At 36.2% G+C, this 21748-nt stretch overlaps 1 protein-coding gene across 4 annotated transcripts in view; it reads right to left on the bottom strand.

Moving 5' to 3' along the window:
• The window catches only part of LOC145684407 (regulator of G-protein signaling 20-like), a 560986-nt gene that overhangs the window by 56616 nt on the left and 482622 nt on the right, over positions 1-21748 (bottom strand). For all 4 annotated transcript variants that reach the window (XM_081756725.1, XM_081756735.1, XM_081756714.1 and 1 more), the window contains one exon: positions 16502-16579. In XM_081756725.1, the coding sequence (XP_081612851.1) occupies positions 16502-16579 (78 nt within the window). The remainder of the gene's footprint in view (positions 1-16501; positions 16580-21748) is intronic.

Here is a 21748-nt window from a genome sequence, read left to right as displayed (position 1 = left end):
CGACTGACATGATCGAGATTCATAAAGCATTAAGGCAGTGATTGCAAAATCTGTTCGTTGCGGGATCGAATCCTGTTCAGTATATAAGATTAAGTATTTTTCTCATTTCATTATTGTCATTCATTTCTCATCGTTTCCTTTAACTTAAAGGGCAGGATCGTTGAACGTATCGTAAAATTAAAACTATAACATAGTACAAAAGGTTCTATTGTAATATTCGGTAGTGTAACGGTACACGAGCTTTTCCCTCAACTTTTTTTTTATTATAAAAGATGTTTATGCAGTTTTTTTCTTTAACACAAGATTACAAATAAGTTAGTTTCTAAAAATTATTTCCGCTATAATAGGGCCTTCTGCCCGTTGCAACTCGGAGATTTAAGCTTTGCAGGTTAAGAATGACCCTGCTCGTTGCAGTTGGGTTAAAGGAACCTTTTGTCCGTTCAGCTCAGGGATAGGGTTAATATCTCCTGCCCGTTGCAGCTCAGAGATAGGTAAAGATACCTCTTGCCCATTGCAGATCAGACGTAAGGTTAGAGTAGTCTTTTCCACCCGTTGCAGCTTGGAGAGAAAGAAGTGTCTCTTGTCCGTTGCAGCTCGGAGATAGGTGAAGGTACCTCTTGCCCGTTGCACCTCAGACGTAAGGTTAGATGAGACTTTTCCACCCGTTGCAGCTTGGAGAGAAAGAAGTATCTCTTACCTGTTGCAGATCAGAGATAAATATGGAATGACCAATTAACAACTTACGTCTTCTCCTTCGAGGTGTCCGTTTATATAGCCAGTCTTTCAAGGTGGCGCCTGTGGAAGAGTAGGAATCCTCTTCGTATCTCTTCGTTTATTCTTCATATTCCATCGTTGTGGCGGCATCCGTCCGCAGCTTGCTGCTGCTTGTGTCAAAACCACGTAGTTCTATTTTCTAATATGGATGCTTCCAATATGAGGGGATATTACAATATTTAATTGCCGCTTGGGCTCTGTAATTACAGTCTGCGACCACTTTCATTAGACTATTTTTCTCAATAAAAGAATATTTGAATTGATTCAGAATGTAATATTTTAACAGAAAAAGAACTCCGTCCTAGAAAGATAGACAATGGCAATACAATGCCAGTAATCATAATGGGAATAGTCATCGAATGGAGATTGTGAGAGAAAACGAGAAAGCGATACTGTCCATCATAAGCTCTTGCATAGTATGGGATCGATTTGTGGACCCTCCACACCAGAGGTTAGCGCTGAGTCATCGTGTCCTATCTTTTAGTTCTCATCTAATAGAGAGGTTATAGCGGCCTTTTTTCGCTGGCTTACTGGCTAGCAAATGAGAATTTGAAGCACCTGTCCCGGGTTTGATTTCCGGTGGAGACCCTTGAATGCAGGGTTCAAATTCCACCTTGAACGGAAAGTCAACGTATCCTATAGCCTCGGTGCCGAAAAGAGACGCTAAGTTTCAACAAAGAAACAAATTGAGTAGTTATCGATCGCTCTTTTCAGTATGTGAAGTTCTGCGTTCAATCTCTTACACATGTAGTTCGAACCTCCCTATATGTCGCTCTATGCCTCATATATTATTGATAAATAAAAAAGTCTTAAATTCTAAATTTGCACCAAACCGTTTCTATAGCAGAATAGTTAACGTGTTAGCGTTCTAGTTATGTTCTCATGTTTGATTCCCGGTAAAGTCATAAATCTCTTAATAACGGAACGAACCTCACTTTATGCAGTACGTCCATTTCAAAGTGCGTCGGAGCTGGAAAGGACGCTAAATTCACGTAGGAATCTATCAAGCAACCAATTTCGAAAAACGATTTCCTAGAAATAAAACTTACGAGTGTAATTGAAGGGTTGGATGCAAGAAACAGGTAAGTCCACTTTTAGAATTTTTTCTGGAGCTGCCTGTTTCTTGCTCTAACTTCGCGATGAACACAGTATATAGGAGAAGGTACCTCCTGTGCATTATAACACTGAATATAATCATCGGATGCACATGATTCTTGCACACAATGTACAGTGATTTTTTGTCCTACTAATATGTGAAAATCTCGAATCCGCTCAAAAATGGACCTACCTGGTTCTTGCATCCAACACTTCAATTGTGTAACATATTCAATTCAAAAAGAATTTTGTGGAGAAAATTCATTATTTCTTGTTGAACACCACAAAATTTGAATTGCGAATTCTGTTTATAAAGTTCACGAAATCGTTTAATAAAAGGAAATGGAAAGAATTATTTTAAAATGGATATTTCTTTTATATCTTTTCTTTCTTTGCTTAAAATAGAAAAAAATAAACCTAAGATTTCCTTTATTTCCTACCGTTCCGGGAGAAAGGAAATTCCAAAATAAAGCGCTGCCTCCAATCGTAGAGAGAGATTGTGACGTCATCGGTGATTGATGGCCAATGCAAACGTCATCTTCTAACTAATCATTCATCTTGAACCGTGACAGCGGCGACTCGTGTTTCGTCGATCGGTGGATGACGTCGAATGCTCATTTTGCTCATAGTCTGTTGATCTTCTTCGACGGCGAACGGATTATACAAGAAGCGTTCATTCGCCGCAGTAAACACTCGGAATATTAAGACTTCTTTATTGAGGAGAAGAAGACTTGGAAAATCCTTTTCTAAGGCCTATCGTTTAGTAAGTTCTTGAATGAGCTATGCAGAACACAAGAAGCATCTCATGTTAGGAGATATTAACAAATAGAAACGAAACGTCAGCGAATCCTATCTTCCTCACTTCCAATATTTTTGAGTGCTCCGCTATTTTACTTTTAGTATCACTCCCCATTTTAGCTTAAGGTATTACTATACTTCTAACAGATCGAAACATCTGATTACAAAACTTATGAAACAAAACTTCATTCTTTGATCTCTCTAACAAGTAAACCTTACGTTTGGGTGAATCGAGTTGCTGACTGAGACACATATGAGAAAGTAGTACTAAATGTGGTCAGTATTTCAGTGAAGTTGTAGGTGCGAAGCTCCAGGGGTTTAGGAGATACAGCTACCATAACATCACATGGAAGTACAGAATAGTCTTCATACAGTTGGAGGTAAAAGATCTGTAAGATCTCTTGTAACGACAAAAGGTGAATAACAAATATATGGGTACATATTAGGACTAGGGACAAGTCATATAGTAAGGGTATACCTGACGGCGGCCATCTTGAAATCCGCCATTTTGAATTAAGGTTAAGTTTTTAAAATAGGAATAGGGTCATGTGATACATGATTTAAGGCGCAAATTTAATCAGAAGAACAATGGTGACGTTAATTTTGATTTACGCGCAATTGGTAAAAAGTTATAAGGAAATTAAATATTGTTGCAGCATATGTATTAGTCCTTTACCCCACCTTGTAAATTCTCTGTTAATGATAATAATTAAATAAAAAGCAGGTGGATAAATATTAGGTCTATGGTAAGAGTTGCCTTGATGGCGGCCATGTTCAAATCAGCCAATTTTAATCAGACAAAAGTTTTAAACAAAACGCATAACAGTGACACCTTATTAATAGCAAATTTTACCATAAATCCAACGGTATAACCATTTTTGCTTTATCATTAACCAGCACAAAATTAAATGGGAATAGAGTGATGCAATAGATGACTTCAGGCTAGAAGTTAATCAGAAATACAATGGTGGCGTTACAATGTTAGTTGTTTGATGCTATACTTGCACGCCATTTCCTTGTTTTTCTTGTATCCTGTTCACATCTATTTCTCGCTGCAACAATATTTAATTTCCCTGTAACTTTTTACCAATTGCGCGTAAATCAAAATTAACGTCACCATTGTTCTTCTGATTAAATTTGCGCCTTAAATCATGCATCACATGACCCTATTCCTATTTTAAAAACTTAACCTTAATTCAAAATGGCGGATTTCAAGATGGTCGCCGTCAGGTATACCCTTACTATATGACTTCCCCCTAGTCCTAATATGTACCCATATATTTGTTATTCATCTTTTGTCGTTACAAGAGGTCTTACAGGGCTTTTACCTCCAACTGTATAAAGACTATTCTGTACTTCCATATGATGTTCTGGTAGCTGTATCTCCTAAACCCCTAGAGCTTCGCACCTATAACTTCACTGAAATACTGACCACATTTAGTACTACTTTCTCATATGTGTCTCAGTCAGCAACTCGATTCACCCAAACGTAAGGTTTACTTGTAAGATCTCTTGAGGATAAACAAATAACAATAATTACCGCCCTACCAGGAATTGGGACCGTTCAGTTGATAGAAGAACTATGCGATTGCTGCCATTGGCGTCAGCAGTACATAAATTTTTGTAGGGGGGACAGACTACCGGAGGGACTGGGGTGTATGGAATATCCCAGGAAAGCGGGAGGTACAGGGGCCCTCCACAGAAAAAAAAAATTAAAAAGAAATGTTTTCGTACATTGCATTTTAAAGCGTTTTTGACAAAATGCAAACAAAAACAAAACTTTTTATTGTACTTTTACCTTTTATATACTGTATATCACGCATACTTTACAGTTTGTTCGTTTATTAAAACAGTAGAATTCAATTTTGTTTCACAATTTTGGTTAAATTTAAATGATACCACGTGTATATCAAGAACAAAATAATGATAAAAAGTAGTGTAAAGTGAACACTCAAAAACAATAAGGTTTTAAAAACACGTTTTAGGACTACTAGTATAAATGAAGCTCAACAATACATAATATAAAAAAGTATTTTTTAAGCTAAACTAAACTCGCTTTGCTGCTTCTTATCTAAACAAAGATAGTTTGTTAATTAAAGTTTACTCCACCTTCACCTTTATAGGACCAAAAATTCACTACCTTTTCTCACAGTTGGAGACAATTTTGTTCTACTCTTTTCGTATACACTTTGTCTACCAAACTGCTGTTAACGTAGCAAACTGCTACATGCTTGAACCTCTTGTGGGTCATACTTAACTTAAGATATTTGGAATATTGGAGGAGGCGAAAACTGTTTACAAATATAAAAGGGGCACGCCCTAGTGGGATTGATACCCGTGACTCGGTTCGTTGGCCAACCCATCTTTGCCCACTCTCTCCACTTTTCTTTAATTTAGCCAATTCCGTAAAGCAACTACGAATTCAATGTTCGTGCAAAAAGAGACTTATTACCAAGAAGCTACCTTTTAATAACTTCCACTTGTTAACGGCGTCTACATAGAGTTTTCCAGACAGACATTTTGTATTCTCTTTGAAATTAAATATTTTAGAAAGGAGACAAACTAATTTATTCAGCTTTATCCCATAATTCTTTGGAATCATGATTCCCCGAACTTAGAAAGAAAACCGTACTACCTTCGTTTCAAAGTAAACACCATTTTATTTTAGTACTTTAACAACAGGAAATACCTCAAGGTTATATTCAGTTTGTGGAGTATGAACACATTTTTTCATTAGTGGAAACTTGAACTAAAAATTTTTTTTAAAGATGGTCAGCAGCTCTCAGCACAAAAATTTATGATACAAATTGGCGTATTTAAGGGGGGCTTCCGGGCTTAAACCCCCCGAAATTTTATTTACTACTTTAAAGTAAATGAAATATATTGCAGAATTTTTACATTTCCAAGAATTAAGTTAGCATAGCTCTACCCCCCAAACAAAATCATAAATACGCCACTGAAAATAGGTATAACGAATGGGCCAATGAGCTGATGACTTCATCCTCGAATTCAGTTCAATTGGAGGCGAGATAACGTGGTGGCCAGGGGCATCATTTCAGACTTCACTTGACGGGGCAAGAGCACCACCGACATATGATTTTCACGTTTTGTACTAGTACGTTAGTAGGCAATCGATTAAAGTATATGTTTTCCTCAAACTCTTGGGAGAGGCAATTCCCCCTCCTGCTCCCTAAATGACGTCCCTGATGGGGGGTATCAGCCTATACTGTGAAGTGGTCTGTGCATCCGCCAATTACACTGGATTCACGTTGCGATTGTCGCTTGGATCTCGTTTTAATACAAGTTCCGTCCTTCACAACGGATTCTGGGCGTCCGAGACTGATCCGCGGGACGTCCGAGACTGATCCGCAATGGACAACGGGACATCCCAGAATCATCCGAATTTGCTCCCGGGACATCCATAGGACCTCCGCGGAATATCCATATGTCCGCTAATATCCCGAAAAACGGGATATTCAACGGGACTTTAATGAGATGTCCACTGATAAATAGTGGAATAATGTAGTCCTAGGTATGTGCGGCGTGGGATTTCCCTGAGACCTACTGTACTATCCGGGACGTCCCGTGGACATCCTACGTGGGAATCCTTTAGGATGTCCCATGGAGGACGTCGACGGGATGTCTACTCATCCCGATAATCCCGGGAACTATATGGGCTAATTGGGATCAAAATGGAACGTCCTAAGGACGTCGTGTACTATGTGGGAATTAACCAATTAGCCTTGACAAACTTTAACCATAAAGAGTTAGATTTGAAAACTCACAAAGAAAACACGAAAAACTCGCATGCTCCATACCGAAAAATTTTACAAAATCAATCGTACAAATCATAGAGCAATAAATGAATTTCCTTGGCATCTCACTAAAAGGAAACTCCAAAATTCGGCGTTGAGTTCAAGTTCTTACCCTTGACCAGTATCAAAACCCTAACCCTAAAAATATTTTTAACTAAAAAAAATGCAACAAATCGAAAAATTTCTTTAAAAATTTGTCTTGAACGACAACGGAATAATTCGATTTTCTTTATATTTTAGTGTGAGGAAACTTCCAAAATTTCGAAGTTGAGTTAACTTCTTACCTTAGTCTTGAAAAAATGAAATGGGCCTTATGCAGAGTCGTTCTGACGCGTGATTAGCACCATACTAAAGAGTCCGACTAACATATGTTTCCTGCGGTAGTCAGCCCTTGGTAACCGTACGTAAAAACGACTCTGCATAAAGCGGTGTTATTTTTAAGTCCGACGTTTATGGCTTGTAGATTAAATGAAATGAGTGGTTGATGAAGATGAATGATTATGAAGGATTGGTGGAGTAAAAATGTGGGAGAAAATGCGAGAACCTTGAGGAACCCTACGGACACGATGCTGTCCTCTACAAACTCACATGGTCTAAGAACAAACCATGGACTTACTCTTGATCAATTTGAAGCGTAAAAGAATAAAAAAAGGATTGATTCGTATTATACTCATTGAGTTACTGTCGTGTCGCAGACAGAGACAGATAAAGAAGTAGTGCTCTCTTCTTAGCCAAGTTGTATGCAAAGAGTAACATTAAAAATAAAAATGCGCGCATTTGATTACCTTACACCTCCCAGAAAATAAGCATAAATTCTCTTCAATCGGACGACTTAAAGAATAAAATCAAATTGCTACAACGCAACCCTCCAAAGAAAAGTCAGTACTTTGTACTATAAAGACCTTGCTCTATAGACACCCTTCAGGTGTAACGGTGAAGGTTTTACCCTCTTGGCGTACAGGTGAAGTTAGATTTACATTGAAGTTGCACCAGCTAATCGTGACGTAATGTCACGTGGTTCTGTGAATTGTGATAAAGGTGGAATAAAACTAGTCCTGTGGGGCTTCTAAACCCTTCGTTCGCTGACGCTCGTTCAGCTATGTTTCGTAGCGTAAGTAAATCACATTTTTATCAATAAAGTTGTGTGTATAAAGTGGACTAATTACCACATGGCATTACGTGACGACCGGATGTAAATTTAACTACTTTCGGCCGTATAGGCTTTACCTGATAGGCTGGCGCAGGGATCCTCTTTCTCCTACTAAAGTCTGTCTATTCATACGTATGCAAAATCGCACGATCTAACGTCATACCGTTCCATTTTAGATCCAGCTGACTACCTACTCCATAACAACATACCTGTAACTCCAACAGAACGTACCACCAAAGCAGAACACGGCTAGGGAAGAACCAAGAAGACGAACCAGCCCAGAAAATGGACAAAATAAGAGAAGGACACTACCCTAGCTCACACAACAGAAAATATAGTAACCACAGAAACAGAGAACACACAATCATTATAGAGAAAAAGAAAATGGCCGTTGCGCACATTAAATCCATAAACGTATACAAACACTTGCTTGAGCCGGGAATCTTCTATGTAGTCATTCCAAACCCACTGGAATCAGGGGTAAAAGTGGATCTGAAAAAGGAGGGTATGGATGATATCATGTCGTCCCCCGTGTCTATCTTTGTCCATTGTAATTTTTTAGAAAGTGGGAGGACGCCAAAGGCATTTTTAGTAATGCTAGAACGCCTTCCTCTCGCGTTCCCCCTCACTTTTACCATTTACTGATATATAAAAGAACATCAGAAATATCTCTGGCTTGATCAACAGAGGAAAACATAAATTTCCATTGGACCAAATACAGTGCACCTGATTGAATAGCCAAATATGGTCTCGTAAAACAAGTACACACCTATAACACTCCTGACAAATACTACATAAATCTTGCTCCTGACAAATACACAAATAACACTCTTGACAAATACTACATAAATCTTGCTCCTAACAAATACACACCAATAATACTCTTGACAAACGCTACAAAAATCTTGCTCCTGACAACTACTACACAAATCTTGCTCCTGACAAATACACACCAATAATACTACCATTTTGACTGGGCACAACGAAGCACATAGAGAAGCTCACTATTAATTATATATATAAAAAAAAATGACGCTAGCGAACCTAAACCTGCGTTGTAATAGGACTCGACATAACATATAAACTGAAGATATAATGAAAGAGATCAAGAAGAACCTGATTGATTTCTGCTATTCCACACGAATTCAGTCCCGCAATGGCCTCTTTCTCCCGCTGAGATTATTTTCCAATACCCGGAAGAACTCTCAAACCTTATTAAGGAAGAAGCTTCATGAAATTCTGCAAGATCGAATCATTGTAACAAATATGGTTACCTAACCTACACTTGTATATTTGCTCTATGTGAGAGAACCACACAACGCAATGGAAAGACACCCCCATAAATAAATAATTCTCTGTCACGTATAAAGATGAAGGTTATAGAACTTGAAAGACTATGCATTTCCAGTCTTAAATCTACTTCCTATTTACTCTAAAAAAAATCGATCTTACTTGTTAAAAGTACTCCCAAATTTTAAATTTGCGTGTCATGTTAAACAAAGTAGATCGACCCCTCCCGAGTCTGATAGAGTATACAGGGATAGGAAGGGCTGGACAAAAATATGGTCTCCACACTTCTACGATGTCGGCACTTAAAACTAGAGATTTAATCAATACCACTTTCCAGCCAACTTTACCTTTCAATATATGCAGGTAGACACTTTAGAGAAGGTAAGTGAATCTCTGAGTCACACTGGAATGATGATAGAAATAGAAAAATTTGCGCCTTCATCAAGGATCACATCCAACCCGCGAGGTTGATAGGTAGACTTTTTATCGAGTACACTACCGCAGTTCTATAATTTATCACTATTATTATTATTATTATTATTATTATTATTATTATTATTATTATTATTATTATTATTATTATTATTATTATTATTATTATTATTATTATTATTGATGACACATATACAATCTTGTTCTGAAAACACTAGCCACCCATCTCCCACTGAAAAGCCGTGTACTCTCAAGCACAGTCGGAATTAAACTAAACAAATGCTTTTTTTGTGTGTGTGTGTGTGTGGCTACATGAGTCAAATTAGGGTCTATTAGAATTTCCTATGTTCGGTCAGTGCCGGACCTAGTCCGGACCGGGACCGGGGCCAAGGCCCCGAAATTTTAGTAACAGGACTAATGTAATCTACTATTTAAATATTTTTGAAAATTTATAGTAAACTCATGATGTAACTCTCATATTCTGGTTGCCCCCCTCAGATTTTTCCTTCTAGATCCGCCACTGCGCCATCCGCCAATGGCCTCAATATGGCCATTTAGAGTAAGATGAATGATTAAAATTTTTCGAACAGGACTGTACATTAGTTTCAGCAGATCTGTCTAAGAGTCTTGCCAGTTAGATCTAATGGACCTCACGAAAGCAGAGACTGCTCAAGAGATGGACGAAAGAACTATTGACTATCCTACATTCATGACTATCCCACAAAAATGGGTAATGTGTTCAACTTTTTTAAAAAAAACAAATGAGCCACTATACTCACCAGATATCACTCACTGCATCTTTTTGCAGTTTTCCGATACAATGAATATGGTTGTTGCTGTTCATATTTCACTTGTGTTCACAAAACACACAATGTGAACTCTTACCATAAGAATACTTTTGAATTCTTTCGTTGGAATAAACTAACGTTAGAGAATGGGTTTCTTCCATTCACTTTAAGGGAGGAAAGGAAATTGTATGGAATTCATAACCAGAAGATAATGATACGATTTCTTTTAGCTTGCATGTTTCGCCCACTCGTCCATTCTATAATGTATGCAAATGATACATTTGTATTGCGATCACATGAATAAACTATTAGTCCTTCTATTAAATTCTATTTCAAAGGGGAAAATAAGTGAAATTTTAATTTAACTGGCTATTAGTAGCAGTTTGCATTTCTGAGTAGAGGTCACTTTCGATAGTTAAAAAAAAAAAAAAAAAAAAAAAAAGACAGTAGGTCATAATGAGTTCTACATGCGTGTACGTTTGTTGTATTTTTTTTTTCAAAATAACTAATAAAATAAATAAAAATCTTTCAGGCTAAGGGCTCGTTATCCTTCACAGGCAAGGACATAATCTCCACTCCGTTATCCTTCACAAACTGGTTCTTTAGTCGCCTGACCATTTAGCAGAAAGAGGAAAGTATTAGCCTTTGATATAATTTATCCTTTCCTTTTTCTATCTTAACATAAGGATAATTTGGCTCACACTTAGGGCAATTAATATGGAAGTTTGGAAGAGCTGGTGTTGATTAAAAAGAACTATTCAATTAAAGGACTGACATATTGATATATATCTCGTATATATATACCAATATATATATTTGTTTGTTTTCTGAAATATTATAACGCTCGTGGTATTAAATGAGACCCCAGAATTATTTCTTCCTTATTGCGCATGTTTCTTGGAGTTTATCGCCCTTCTTCTGTATCAAGACTACCATATATAAAAGTAGATCTACAGTTTAAAGTGGAAATTTGGATCAGCGTAATGCGTTCAATGTTCTCCCATCGGGAATCGAAGCCAGTACCATGTACATCAAAGACGTGAGCACTAGCCACTAGACCAGGAGAGAGGACTATTTCTTCTCAAAGCTCCCATTAGAAACTTAGGCGAAATTTCCTGGCTTTATATTGTAATATTTTGCAGGTAGAGTCAAATGTCGTATACGGGAATCTTTTAATCCTTTACCCTTTCATTACGAAATGTTTTATATAATTTTTGTACAAAATTACTACAAATCTTTCTCGAAGTTTTCAAATAAAATATTTTTAGTCTAGGTCATGAATAGTCTCCTTCGACATACAATTTTGCCTCTGATAGAAAAGTACAGTAAACAAAAAAAAAAAAAAAAAAATTGTACGTGACGTACGTAAAATCGTGTTACATTTGTAAATCCTGTAGTCTTTGGACTTAACGTACAGCAAACGTATAACTGAAAACGCATGTTTTATAATACTTTTTGTATAAGTGTTCCATCTGTACGTACTTTCCGTATGAAACAATATAGGCGGTCAGGATCTCATACAAATGGACGTATATAACATATAACTGAGGAATATAATATAAGTATATGTAGGTAATATAAGGAAGACTGTTACATATCAGACATCCTGCAATGTCACGATGTAACATCTAAGAGTAGTGCCTATGTAGCATGCGGATAACGTATGCTCCGTACCGATTTCTGTAGTAAGCAAAAGGATTCCATATATTTGTACAACATACCGCTGTCCGGAGAACGGATTTCTCTCAGTGTAATTTGCCTTAGCCCACAGTGGCCTCAGACGAGATAGGTTATACTCCGTAGCTCATACCAGCCTCCGGGGCAGATATTAAAGGCGTATACTCCGTAACCCATAACGGCCTCGGGAGCAGGTATTGTAGGTGAACGATGAGCAATGGCACTGATGATTTCTTGGTCCTGTCGTCCTCTTTTTATAGCCGTTCTTTTGGAGGGAGGACATGTGGAGGGGTTTCCGGATTTCTTCGTGAATCTTCGAATCCTCTTCGTTCCTTACTGAACGTGCAGTTTCCTTCTGTCGACACTGTTTGTTTATAAGTCGTAAAATCACGTGTTTATAGTGAAAACATGTGGTTTATAGTATGTGTGGGTTCGCGGATACTTGGAATATAAAGTATATTAAGATTTATTTGATTTCGGGGAGAAACTGAAATTTGAATTCAAATTCCGTCAATTATATTGTGAAAATATGTAAATAGCATATTACATTTTTGTAATAAAAACAGCTATAGAATTTGACGTTGTGATGTAAGATTGAATTTATCTTGGGAAAAGGGGGAAAAAATAAAAATGCATATGCTATGACTTCTGTTCTAGCTATTAACATTACGTCGACTGCTGGTTCTGTCATTAAAAAAAAAAAAAAACTAACATTGAGATAAAATGGGAAATTGGAAGACGAACAGTAAGAGAAATAGATCAATTTTAGGGAGCGGAGAGACAAAGAACTGTAGAATTGAAATTTCAAAAAATATGCACAAAATTGGATGAAATTTGTTTTGAAAGAAAGTACAAGCGTTTCGAAACAGATCTCTACACATACTAGGTAGAAATTCATTTGTTAGGTACTCGAGAAACTTCAAGAGCTTCGAGATAATTCCGCGAATTCTGTGAAAACGACAATTTACAGCTTCAAGACAAAAGTGTTCTAAACCCAAGGGAATTTGTTTTAATAACATTTTTTTTTTTTATTATTCCTTTCTGCCTCGAATGTTTGCTGGAAAAAAACGTAGAAAAAGAGATACAAGAACGTGTAATATGACGTAATATTGGAAGATTCATTATTCGTTTATTTCTCTCAACCTTGTTTCCATTTCTGAGAATCCCAGCGAAAGAAATGAGGGCGTTTGCAATATTCATGAGTTGATTCTGGTTTTTTTTTTTTTTTTTTTTTCATTTTCTTTCTTTGTTATCCTGCCGTTTCAAAGCCATTCATGAATTATGCACTTACGTCACACGCAATACAAAACCTCCAAACCCACGCAAGATACAGAAAGGTTTATCAATTTGATTTCAAATATTCTGTGAAATGAATTTGAAATAATATTTAGTTAAGTTAAAGATAAGCCTTTTATATCAAAATCGTATTTGAACACTAAAACTAACTAACTAACTGTATGGCCAATGGAACTCCGAGGTTCAATGCCGTATTCACAAAAGCTCTCCACTGATCTTTGTCCTTAGCCAACTGGATCGAGTTTCTATTTTGTGTTTCTATTTCTGCGAAATCCATCTTAATGTTGTCCTCTCATCTGTGCTTAGGTCTTCCTAATGGTCGTTTTCCGATTGGATTTCCCGTTAAAACTTTGAAAGCATTCTTACTTTCTTCCATTCTGGTTTCATGATCTTCCCGCCTGAACCTCCTGGACTTGATGAATCTAACAATGTTTAGTGAACGGTATAAAATGTGCAGTTCCTCATTATGAAGTTTATGCCATTCCTCATTCCTGTCTCTCTTGGGTCCGAATATTCGACTTAGGATTTTGTTCACAAATACTTTCAGGCTACGTTCTTCCCTCAGAGTACGCGACCATAGTTTACAACCATACAAGTCAACAGACATGATTATCGTTTTATATATTTTAAGCGTCCCTTCTTTTAGTCTACATTTAATTTATTCGTTAATTTATTCGTTCGATTATGATCTGTTAATATGATTTTGATCTGTTAACAAACAAACAAATAAAAAGAATATGGGAAAGGTCTTACTCGTACCCCCAATGTTGAAGACAGGTTTGCGCCGCTGGTTACAGTATATAATAAAATGTAACTTCCCTCAATTATGTTTGAACGCTATGGAAGACAGTGGTGGATGAAAGAAATTGATGATAATGGAATAAGGAAATTTGCCTTAAAACAAGATTTAAGGGTGTCGTTATTTCCAAAATATATATATTTCTATTGAAAGAATTATCTCTTGTCCCTATATCTTTTCTCGTCACATAGACAGCATTTCTACCACTAAGCCACTGCGATTTTAATAGTTAATTCGAATAATCCAATAGGTACATTTCGATGCAAGAATCTATATGTTAAAATGGTAGGTTTATATGTTTGTGGTTGTTTTCGTTTATATGTTTGTAGTCAATTCCTTTACACAATGAGATCTCGAGAACTACAAGCTATAGAGACATGCTATTTTTACTGGTCTATTTCAAATTTTGTGTACACCTGCCAGTTCTAATTCAAAATTTAAAAAAAAAAAAAAAAACGTTCCCTTATTGTTCTATTCAACATTTTATGGGTTGTTTTGAGCCCATAAGATTAATATTGTCGTTACGGCGAAGCTCGAGTTCATATTCCTGTGTTAAGCAAACATTAGACGAGTTACATATGGCGGATTGACAGGCATTGCAGGCGCTTTGCTTTAACGTATTGCATGCAGGGAAAACCTATTGCACGCTGATAACTTCAGAGATCTCAATAGCTGCAATGATACGTCCTCGAATAGATATGGACTTATAAGGAGAGAAAAAAAAATCATTTGACATCATCTGTTACTTCTCGAAGTTCGCCACGAAAACAACCCAACACTTATACATTAAAATGCTACGTTTATATGTTTGTCCATAGCAATACCCTCCCTTTGTGAATCGTCTTGTCTTTTAATTGTGTGTGTAAAGTGATATGGACAGCTATAGTGAGGACTTGGGAAGGAATGTCATGATCATATCATAATGATGGGTTGAGCAGACAGCGCAAGTTCAGCTAGTATGCTTCATTAAAATCTTCAAATTAGACTGGAAATCAGTCTCAATAGGAAGCTCACCAAAAATAAGTGCGCTTCTATAACCATATGATGTAACATTTTTCCTACTTCTTTCTTGAAACATAGCTGAATAGCTGAAGTCCTTCATGTCAAATTATCTCTATCTTGTTTAAGTTAGTAGGTATCGTGATAACTAGTAATATCCATTTTAGGAGACAGGATTTATAGGTTGTGCACATATAATAATAATAATCATAATAATAATAATAATAATAATAATAATAATAATAATAATAATAATAATTATTATTATTATTATTATTATTATTATTATTATTATTATTATTAAGAGTGAGCTCATCCGTGGCTAAGTGGTTAGCGTACGCGCCTGTGGCGCGGAAGACCCGGGTTCAATTCCTGGCGGGAGCTCATGTGGTTCGGATTCCACATTAATCAGTAGGTCCACGTCTCATATAGCCTCGCTGCTGAACGGGACGTTAAACTCAAAATCAACTCAACTCAATTATTATTAAGACGACGAGATTTCTGACTGCCAGAAGAGGGATACGAATTGTTTGGGGAAGGGGCATAAAAATATGTCTTAGTTTAAAGCATGCTGTATAGCAGCTTTCAAATGAAGTATGTTAACACTTTCAATCCTAAGCTCGAGTTAGATTTGGAGTAACCTATTAACGCAAACAAATAAAGCCCCAGTCCAGCTCGGTTATATTCTAGCAATTCCACTCAATAATATCAATAAAAGCTGCATTCATTTTTAAGTAGAATATTAAAAAAAAAAAAAAAAAAATTAAACGTAGGTTGAAAGCAGGGAATTCCTGTTATTATTCAGCCCAAAAGCATTTGTCTTCGCGAAACCTGGCGAAGAATTTGAAGCTTAAAATATATAAAAACTATAATTATGCTTGCTGTACGAAAGACGGTCGTTTAATTTAAGCCAAGAATGAAGAGTGAAAGTATTTGAAAATAAATTCCTAAAGTGACTCCATGTTTCGAAGAATCTGACCGAGTCGTGATTCATAACATAGTCGTGATTCTCCGTCAGTATCACTAAGTTTCGTGGATTACCGAGTCTGTTGGGTCACAAGTCTAACGACTTCCATCGGTGTACTTAGAGTGGCTGAACCCTATACCTATTACAAGACCATGGATCATGGAACCAAGATAATCATACACATTTAGAAGAATTGGGGGGTAGGGGAGCTGCAATATTTAATTAAATTTGTTAGACTTAAAGAGTCTAACTGCATATACAAGGTGAATATGATTTAATTAACGCCGTACCCGAGAACCGACTTGAATGTCAAAACCACTAAGCAAGGTTGAAAGTAATACCGATATTTTGAAGAGAGGTATGTCACTTTGATGATTTCTCTGAGAAATACTTCTTGGGCTACGAAGGAACAAAGAACCTTGCCTATTAGGATTACAAGTAATGAACTGAATCATGACTACAGCTTATGAGCTGAATCTGACTCCAGGATTATAAGAAGCTACAAACAATGTCCATGTTAATTTTTCAACTATTGTGTTATATTGCAAATGTCACTTTCTCCATTCTTCTATTAAAACTTACTAAGAATCTTAAGTTATGAACTGAATTCCGGTTACTTACGGTGGTTCCCCGTCGCAGAGGTTCGGAGTGTTGCCTTCCTTTGTGGGGTTTACTTCTTCGTTCCCCTTCACCGCCAAACTGAAACAGAAAATCAAATGTCATCATTTAAATTCGAAGCCTTTTACATTTATATTGATGTTAAATCTTAATAGCACTGTATACGGATTAAGGTAGAGCTTAAATACTACAATATTTGGTGCCATAACGACACTCGTACTTTAACAATGTTGTATTGGTAATCTTAGTCTTTTCTCTGAAATGAATTGCTTGACATAGAAGTACGTTTTATACTGCGTTCAATAGTCTTCTTTTATTAAACATTTTAGAAAATGTAGATGCAGTGAATTTGTGTATGCAAGGAACATACGATACATGTATTTCTCTCTCACTAACTTGCTGTTGATGGTGTACACTCACGTCCAAAATGATTGTCGCATATCTATAACTGTCTTCTTGTAAGAATATAATTTGATAATGATTTTGCAGGGTACTTTTAATACTCATACTATGTGTATAATCGGGAAATGTATATTTGTAGTAAATTTCATAGGAAAAAGTATTACAAATACGAAAATTAGAATGAGTAAAACAAAATGTTGCTAAATGAACAAGAAAAATTTATTTTCGTTTTATTGTTTTTATTTATTGCTCTTTTTACCTGAAATCTGCCACACACATGTCTTTGCCGGTTATACACATACTATCAATTATAAGAAATACCGAACGAATTCGTTATCAAATTATATTCCTACAACAACATATTTATAGACATAGGACAATAATTTTGGACATGAGTGTAGATGACTTCCCTCTTGTGAACCTGGGAACGGTTCGTTTTTGTAGACTGATGAATGTGAACTAGACGCTAAATACGCTGGATCCATACTTATTCAGTGCAATAGAGAATTAGAATATGTGGTAATTGAGAGTGTTACTTTTTATAGGATAGGGTGAGTTTAGATTTAGAATTGCGGACTTGGCTGTTTAGTTTTGAAAGATTAAAGTGTTGGTTTTACAGTTACGGGTAGCTTTACTAGAAACCAAATTGAATAAAACTAAGAAATCCTCAGTTTATATGTATATTAAGGAAGAGGTTATACTGAAATGTGGAAAAGTACTATGTATGGTGTCTCAAGTTCAAAATCTTGACGTGTGTAGAAAAATGTTAGTTTGAGAGAAATACGTTTATCAGGATGTAAGTGATTAGGAAGTTTTTACACTTTGTTATAATTTGTTGCATACACAATTTTACACGACACGGAAGTTATACAAAGGAGACAAACAAGATAATGTAAATATGTAGGCAGTGGCGTATTTACGATTTTGTTTCGGGGGGCTTTGCCTGAAAATGTGAAAATTCTGCGAAATATTTCATATACTTTATTATAGTAAAATTTCGGGGGGGGGCTTAAGCCCGGAAGCCCTCCTAAATGCGCCACTGTATGTAGGCATAACGTTATTATTTTAGGCTTGTCTGGACAACTTAACAAGCGAATAGAGAAAACAAAACTAAGAAATCCATGTGCGTGAAATAAACAAAGATTTAAATAAAATTAAAATATTGATTTTTATTTTTACATGTTAAGTCTATATATTAATCTACCTCGCAAAATCTTATGATTAGGGCCGCGCAGTAATTCCCTTCTGCCTCGTTAGGGGCTATCGCGCACTTTGGCTGATCCCAGGAGGAGAGCATTGAAGTCTGAACGCATCACAGTATTTACAATTCTACCTAAACTGAAGGTCTATCATCATCAGTGCTGAAACAGGACGCTAAACTTTAGTAAACATATCGATAGTCAACATTTTGATATTAGCTTCTTCATAAATCGATCGAGTTTTGGAATTTTGAAAATGAAATGAAATGAAATTTTTGAGTTTTACGTCTCACGGTTATGCCGGCTAGGCTAAAGGAAACAGTGATGATCAGGAATGAATGAAATGGTGGAATGAAGAAAGTGGGAGGAAACGGGAGAATCCCGAGTAAACCCATGCACACGGTGTTTGTCCACCACAAAGTTCACTTGGCAGGAGCAGGGTTTGAACCCAGACGCCATGCACCAGAGGTGAACGCTCTACCACTGAGCCACCGCGGCCCCTTTTGGAATTTTGATTATATCGATTTTCAATATTTCTATATCGCAAAGTAAATGATTTATCAAGAGTCTTGTTAAATTAGTTATGCGATCTGTTTAAATAAATACAGTAGCAGATATGGAGTGGGTCAGTGAGTCGTGGATCAAGTGGTCAAGATTTGTGAGTGGGTCAGTGGGTAGTGAATCAACAGGACGTGACTCACTGAGACCAACCACCCACTGTGATCCACTCTGACCCACCGATCCACTTTGCTCAGTGCATTGTAGACAGCACCTTCTGAACACTGATGAATTTGTCTACGTTTTACTTTCAACGCCTCCATGTTTCTTCCCCTTTCATTTGTTTCTATTTGCTTACCTGAGATGAGTATATTTAAGTAAAAAAAAAAAAAAAAAAACTTCAGACACTTTCGGATGTTGATATTGTAATAGTAACAATAGAACTTACTACTTGGCTTTCGAGACAAGTCAAATTTTACAGTTTTTATTATTATTATTAGTTTCTTTTACGTTTGTTTACTTGATTTGAGACTCAAATTTCATCTTGTTTTCCACTGGAAAGTATCTGTAATTCAACAAGGAAATAATTATACATGACAATTAAATTGAAATTCATTGTAGTATGGCCCACGACAAACACTTTATTATTTTATATCGTAAAAGTCAGATCCGCCAGTATTGTAACAGAGCGATTGACCGTAGAAATTCAAAATCGGAATAATGATAATTTCAAAGCCTTGTTTTATGACAAGTGTAAACTTTTTATTCAGCTGAGAGAAGGGAGTGACGATGGGCTTTGGTGGGTCAGAGTGGTTCAAGGTTGGTCATGGGTCACAGTGGGTCAGAGTAGTTCATGATGAGTCATGGGTCACAGTGGATCAGAGTGGTTCATGGTGGGTCATGGGTCACAGTGAGTCAGTGGTTCATGGTGGGTTATGGGTCACATTGGGTAGAGGGTCAGTGGGTCATGGGCCAAGTTTCCATAGACTCATTTCATCTCTGTACAGTAGGTCTACCTATTAGTGGTCGAAAGTTGTTAATATGTCAATTTAATATGTCATGAAAGAATAAATTGATTACAGTATAATTTTATTTTATGTTATGAACATTAGAGAAATTGTTTATTCAAATAACATTCCTCAACTATATTTCCATGTAGTGACTTACTTACAGTACAAGTGCACCTACAAATAAATATACATATATAACATTTTAGTTGATTTCCTTCAATAACTTTCTAAATCATTTATTCTGTTCATACTTTTACCTTTCACGTGGCTCAAAATAAAAACTAAAAAAATACATAGATATGCTTGTCAAACTGACAGTCGTAAAAATAGCTGCACAATATTTCCCAGACATCTTCAGTTTACGTTTACTATTCAAGTCACAACTTGGCTAACTTTAACTACTCGCAGTGATAACAAATAAAAATCACACGGTTGCATGACGCGGGACGCCGCTAATGAAGCAAATGGTTTTGATTTTAGATAAGTAGCTGACTACATTTCTTACATTATTACCTCTGCTCCTACACCAAAGAATAGATTTAAGTGTAAAAAGAAGTCATATCTAGCTTAGAAGAAACAACATTGATGATCAGAGCAAAACAGCCGAAAAGGCTACTTTGAACATGGTAAATTCGTGTTTCTTTTGGTATGATCTAACTCAAATTAATTCCCGTGTAGCATACTACCTTTACCGCTTGTATATATTTAGGCCCGAGAAGGATTGTTCATCTTTGGTTGTTTATTTGTTTCTTTTATGAAACTTACGGTATAATTCTATCCAGAAGTAAAAATACCCTGAATACAACCACGAAATGTTTATCCCTTGACTGGTTAATTGCTTTTATTTGTGTAATTTAAGGTGGAAATCCTGTCCAGGGTTATTAAAACTAACTCAAGTATAACCATGGAAACTTTTATTTCCTTGGATGATTTTAGTCGTTGAATGGTTATTTGGTTTCTTTTATGAAATTCAGATGAGTAATTATGTCTAGGTAGAACTATTAGTTCTCAGAGTAGGATCCGTGGTGCCTAGCCAGGGGGTCCGCGACGCCTACAAATTGAAATGTGTTGTAATAAAATGAAACTCACAGCTGTTACAAGAAGTATTTTTTCAGTTGCTAAAAATAAAGCAATTACAAATTATACATACGTTTATAAATTTAAATATTTTCTCACTTTACTAAATTTCTGCCCTGAAGTTGGTCAACCATTATATAGGACAACTTCAAGTGAGAAAAAATTCTTCTTTGTTAGGGCACTTTTTCAAAAACAGTTGTACAATAATTGCACGACGCCTCGGAATTTCATGGATTTCATCTTTAAGTGGCGGAAAGCTCCCACCACTACCACCAATTCCGGATTTTTTTTTTTTTTAAAAAAAAGAAGTAAATGTTAGTCATTCCTGTGCTTATAAACATCAAGCCTGCGCCCCAATTCTGGAATTTCTAAAAAAAAAAAACTATGAGAAACCCCTCCCAAAATATGTTCCTAGTTCCGCCACTGCGAGTAACTCTTGACTCAAATTGGTTTGCGTGTGCGCTGTGAGTACGAAGAGTGTCTAAAAAGATATTGTAATCTTTTATGCCTTTCCCTACCAGTTAGAGCAGATCTTTTCTGCTATTATCAGTATTAAAACCTTAAAGCGAAATCGCCTTAATGTGGATCAGACCTAAGATTGATGGTGACAACAATTATTCCAGATTCAATGCAATTATGGAAAAAAGGAAAGAATTTCATTCCTCACATTAGTAACCCTACATTTGAGAACGTTGTTTACCAGCTGAATTTCCTTTAAAGAGAATTGATCTTTAGTCTTGAAAGTTACGGTATTTTCAATTGAAATTTCATTCACTAGGAAACAATCATGTACCTTTAGAATAAATTATTTATTGCATTATTTTTCTTGATTTTTTTTCCTGTCAGTGATAATTCTAGTTAGTATATTTTAATACCATGTGAAATTTCAGATAGCATTGCAAGGGGCTCCTGAGATCGCTTCCTGAATGAACAGGGGGTCCGCGTTATCGGAAAGTTTGAGAACCACTGATCTAAGATATAACCACGAATGATTTTGCATAAGGATGTTTTTAACCTCGTTAAGATATTCAAGTGGTAAAATATTCAACTACACCCATATTTAA

The sequence above is a fragment of the Thermobia domestica genome, chromosome 1, assembly GCF_964235325.1.
Source record: "Thermobia domestica chromosome 1, izTheDome1.hap1.1, whole genome shotgun sequence".
NCBI classification, from domain to species: Eukaryota; Metazoa; Arthropoda; class Insecta; order Zygentoma; family Lepismatidae; genus Thermobia; species Thermobia domestica.
Note: the sequence above shows the minus strand (reverse complement) of the source record. Positions and strands in the feature narration are given on the sequence as shown.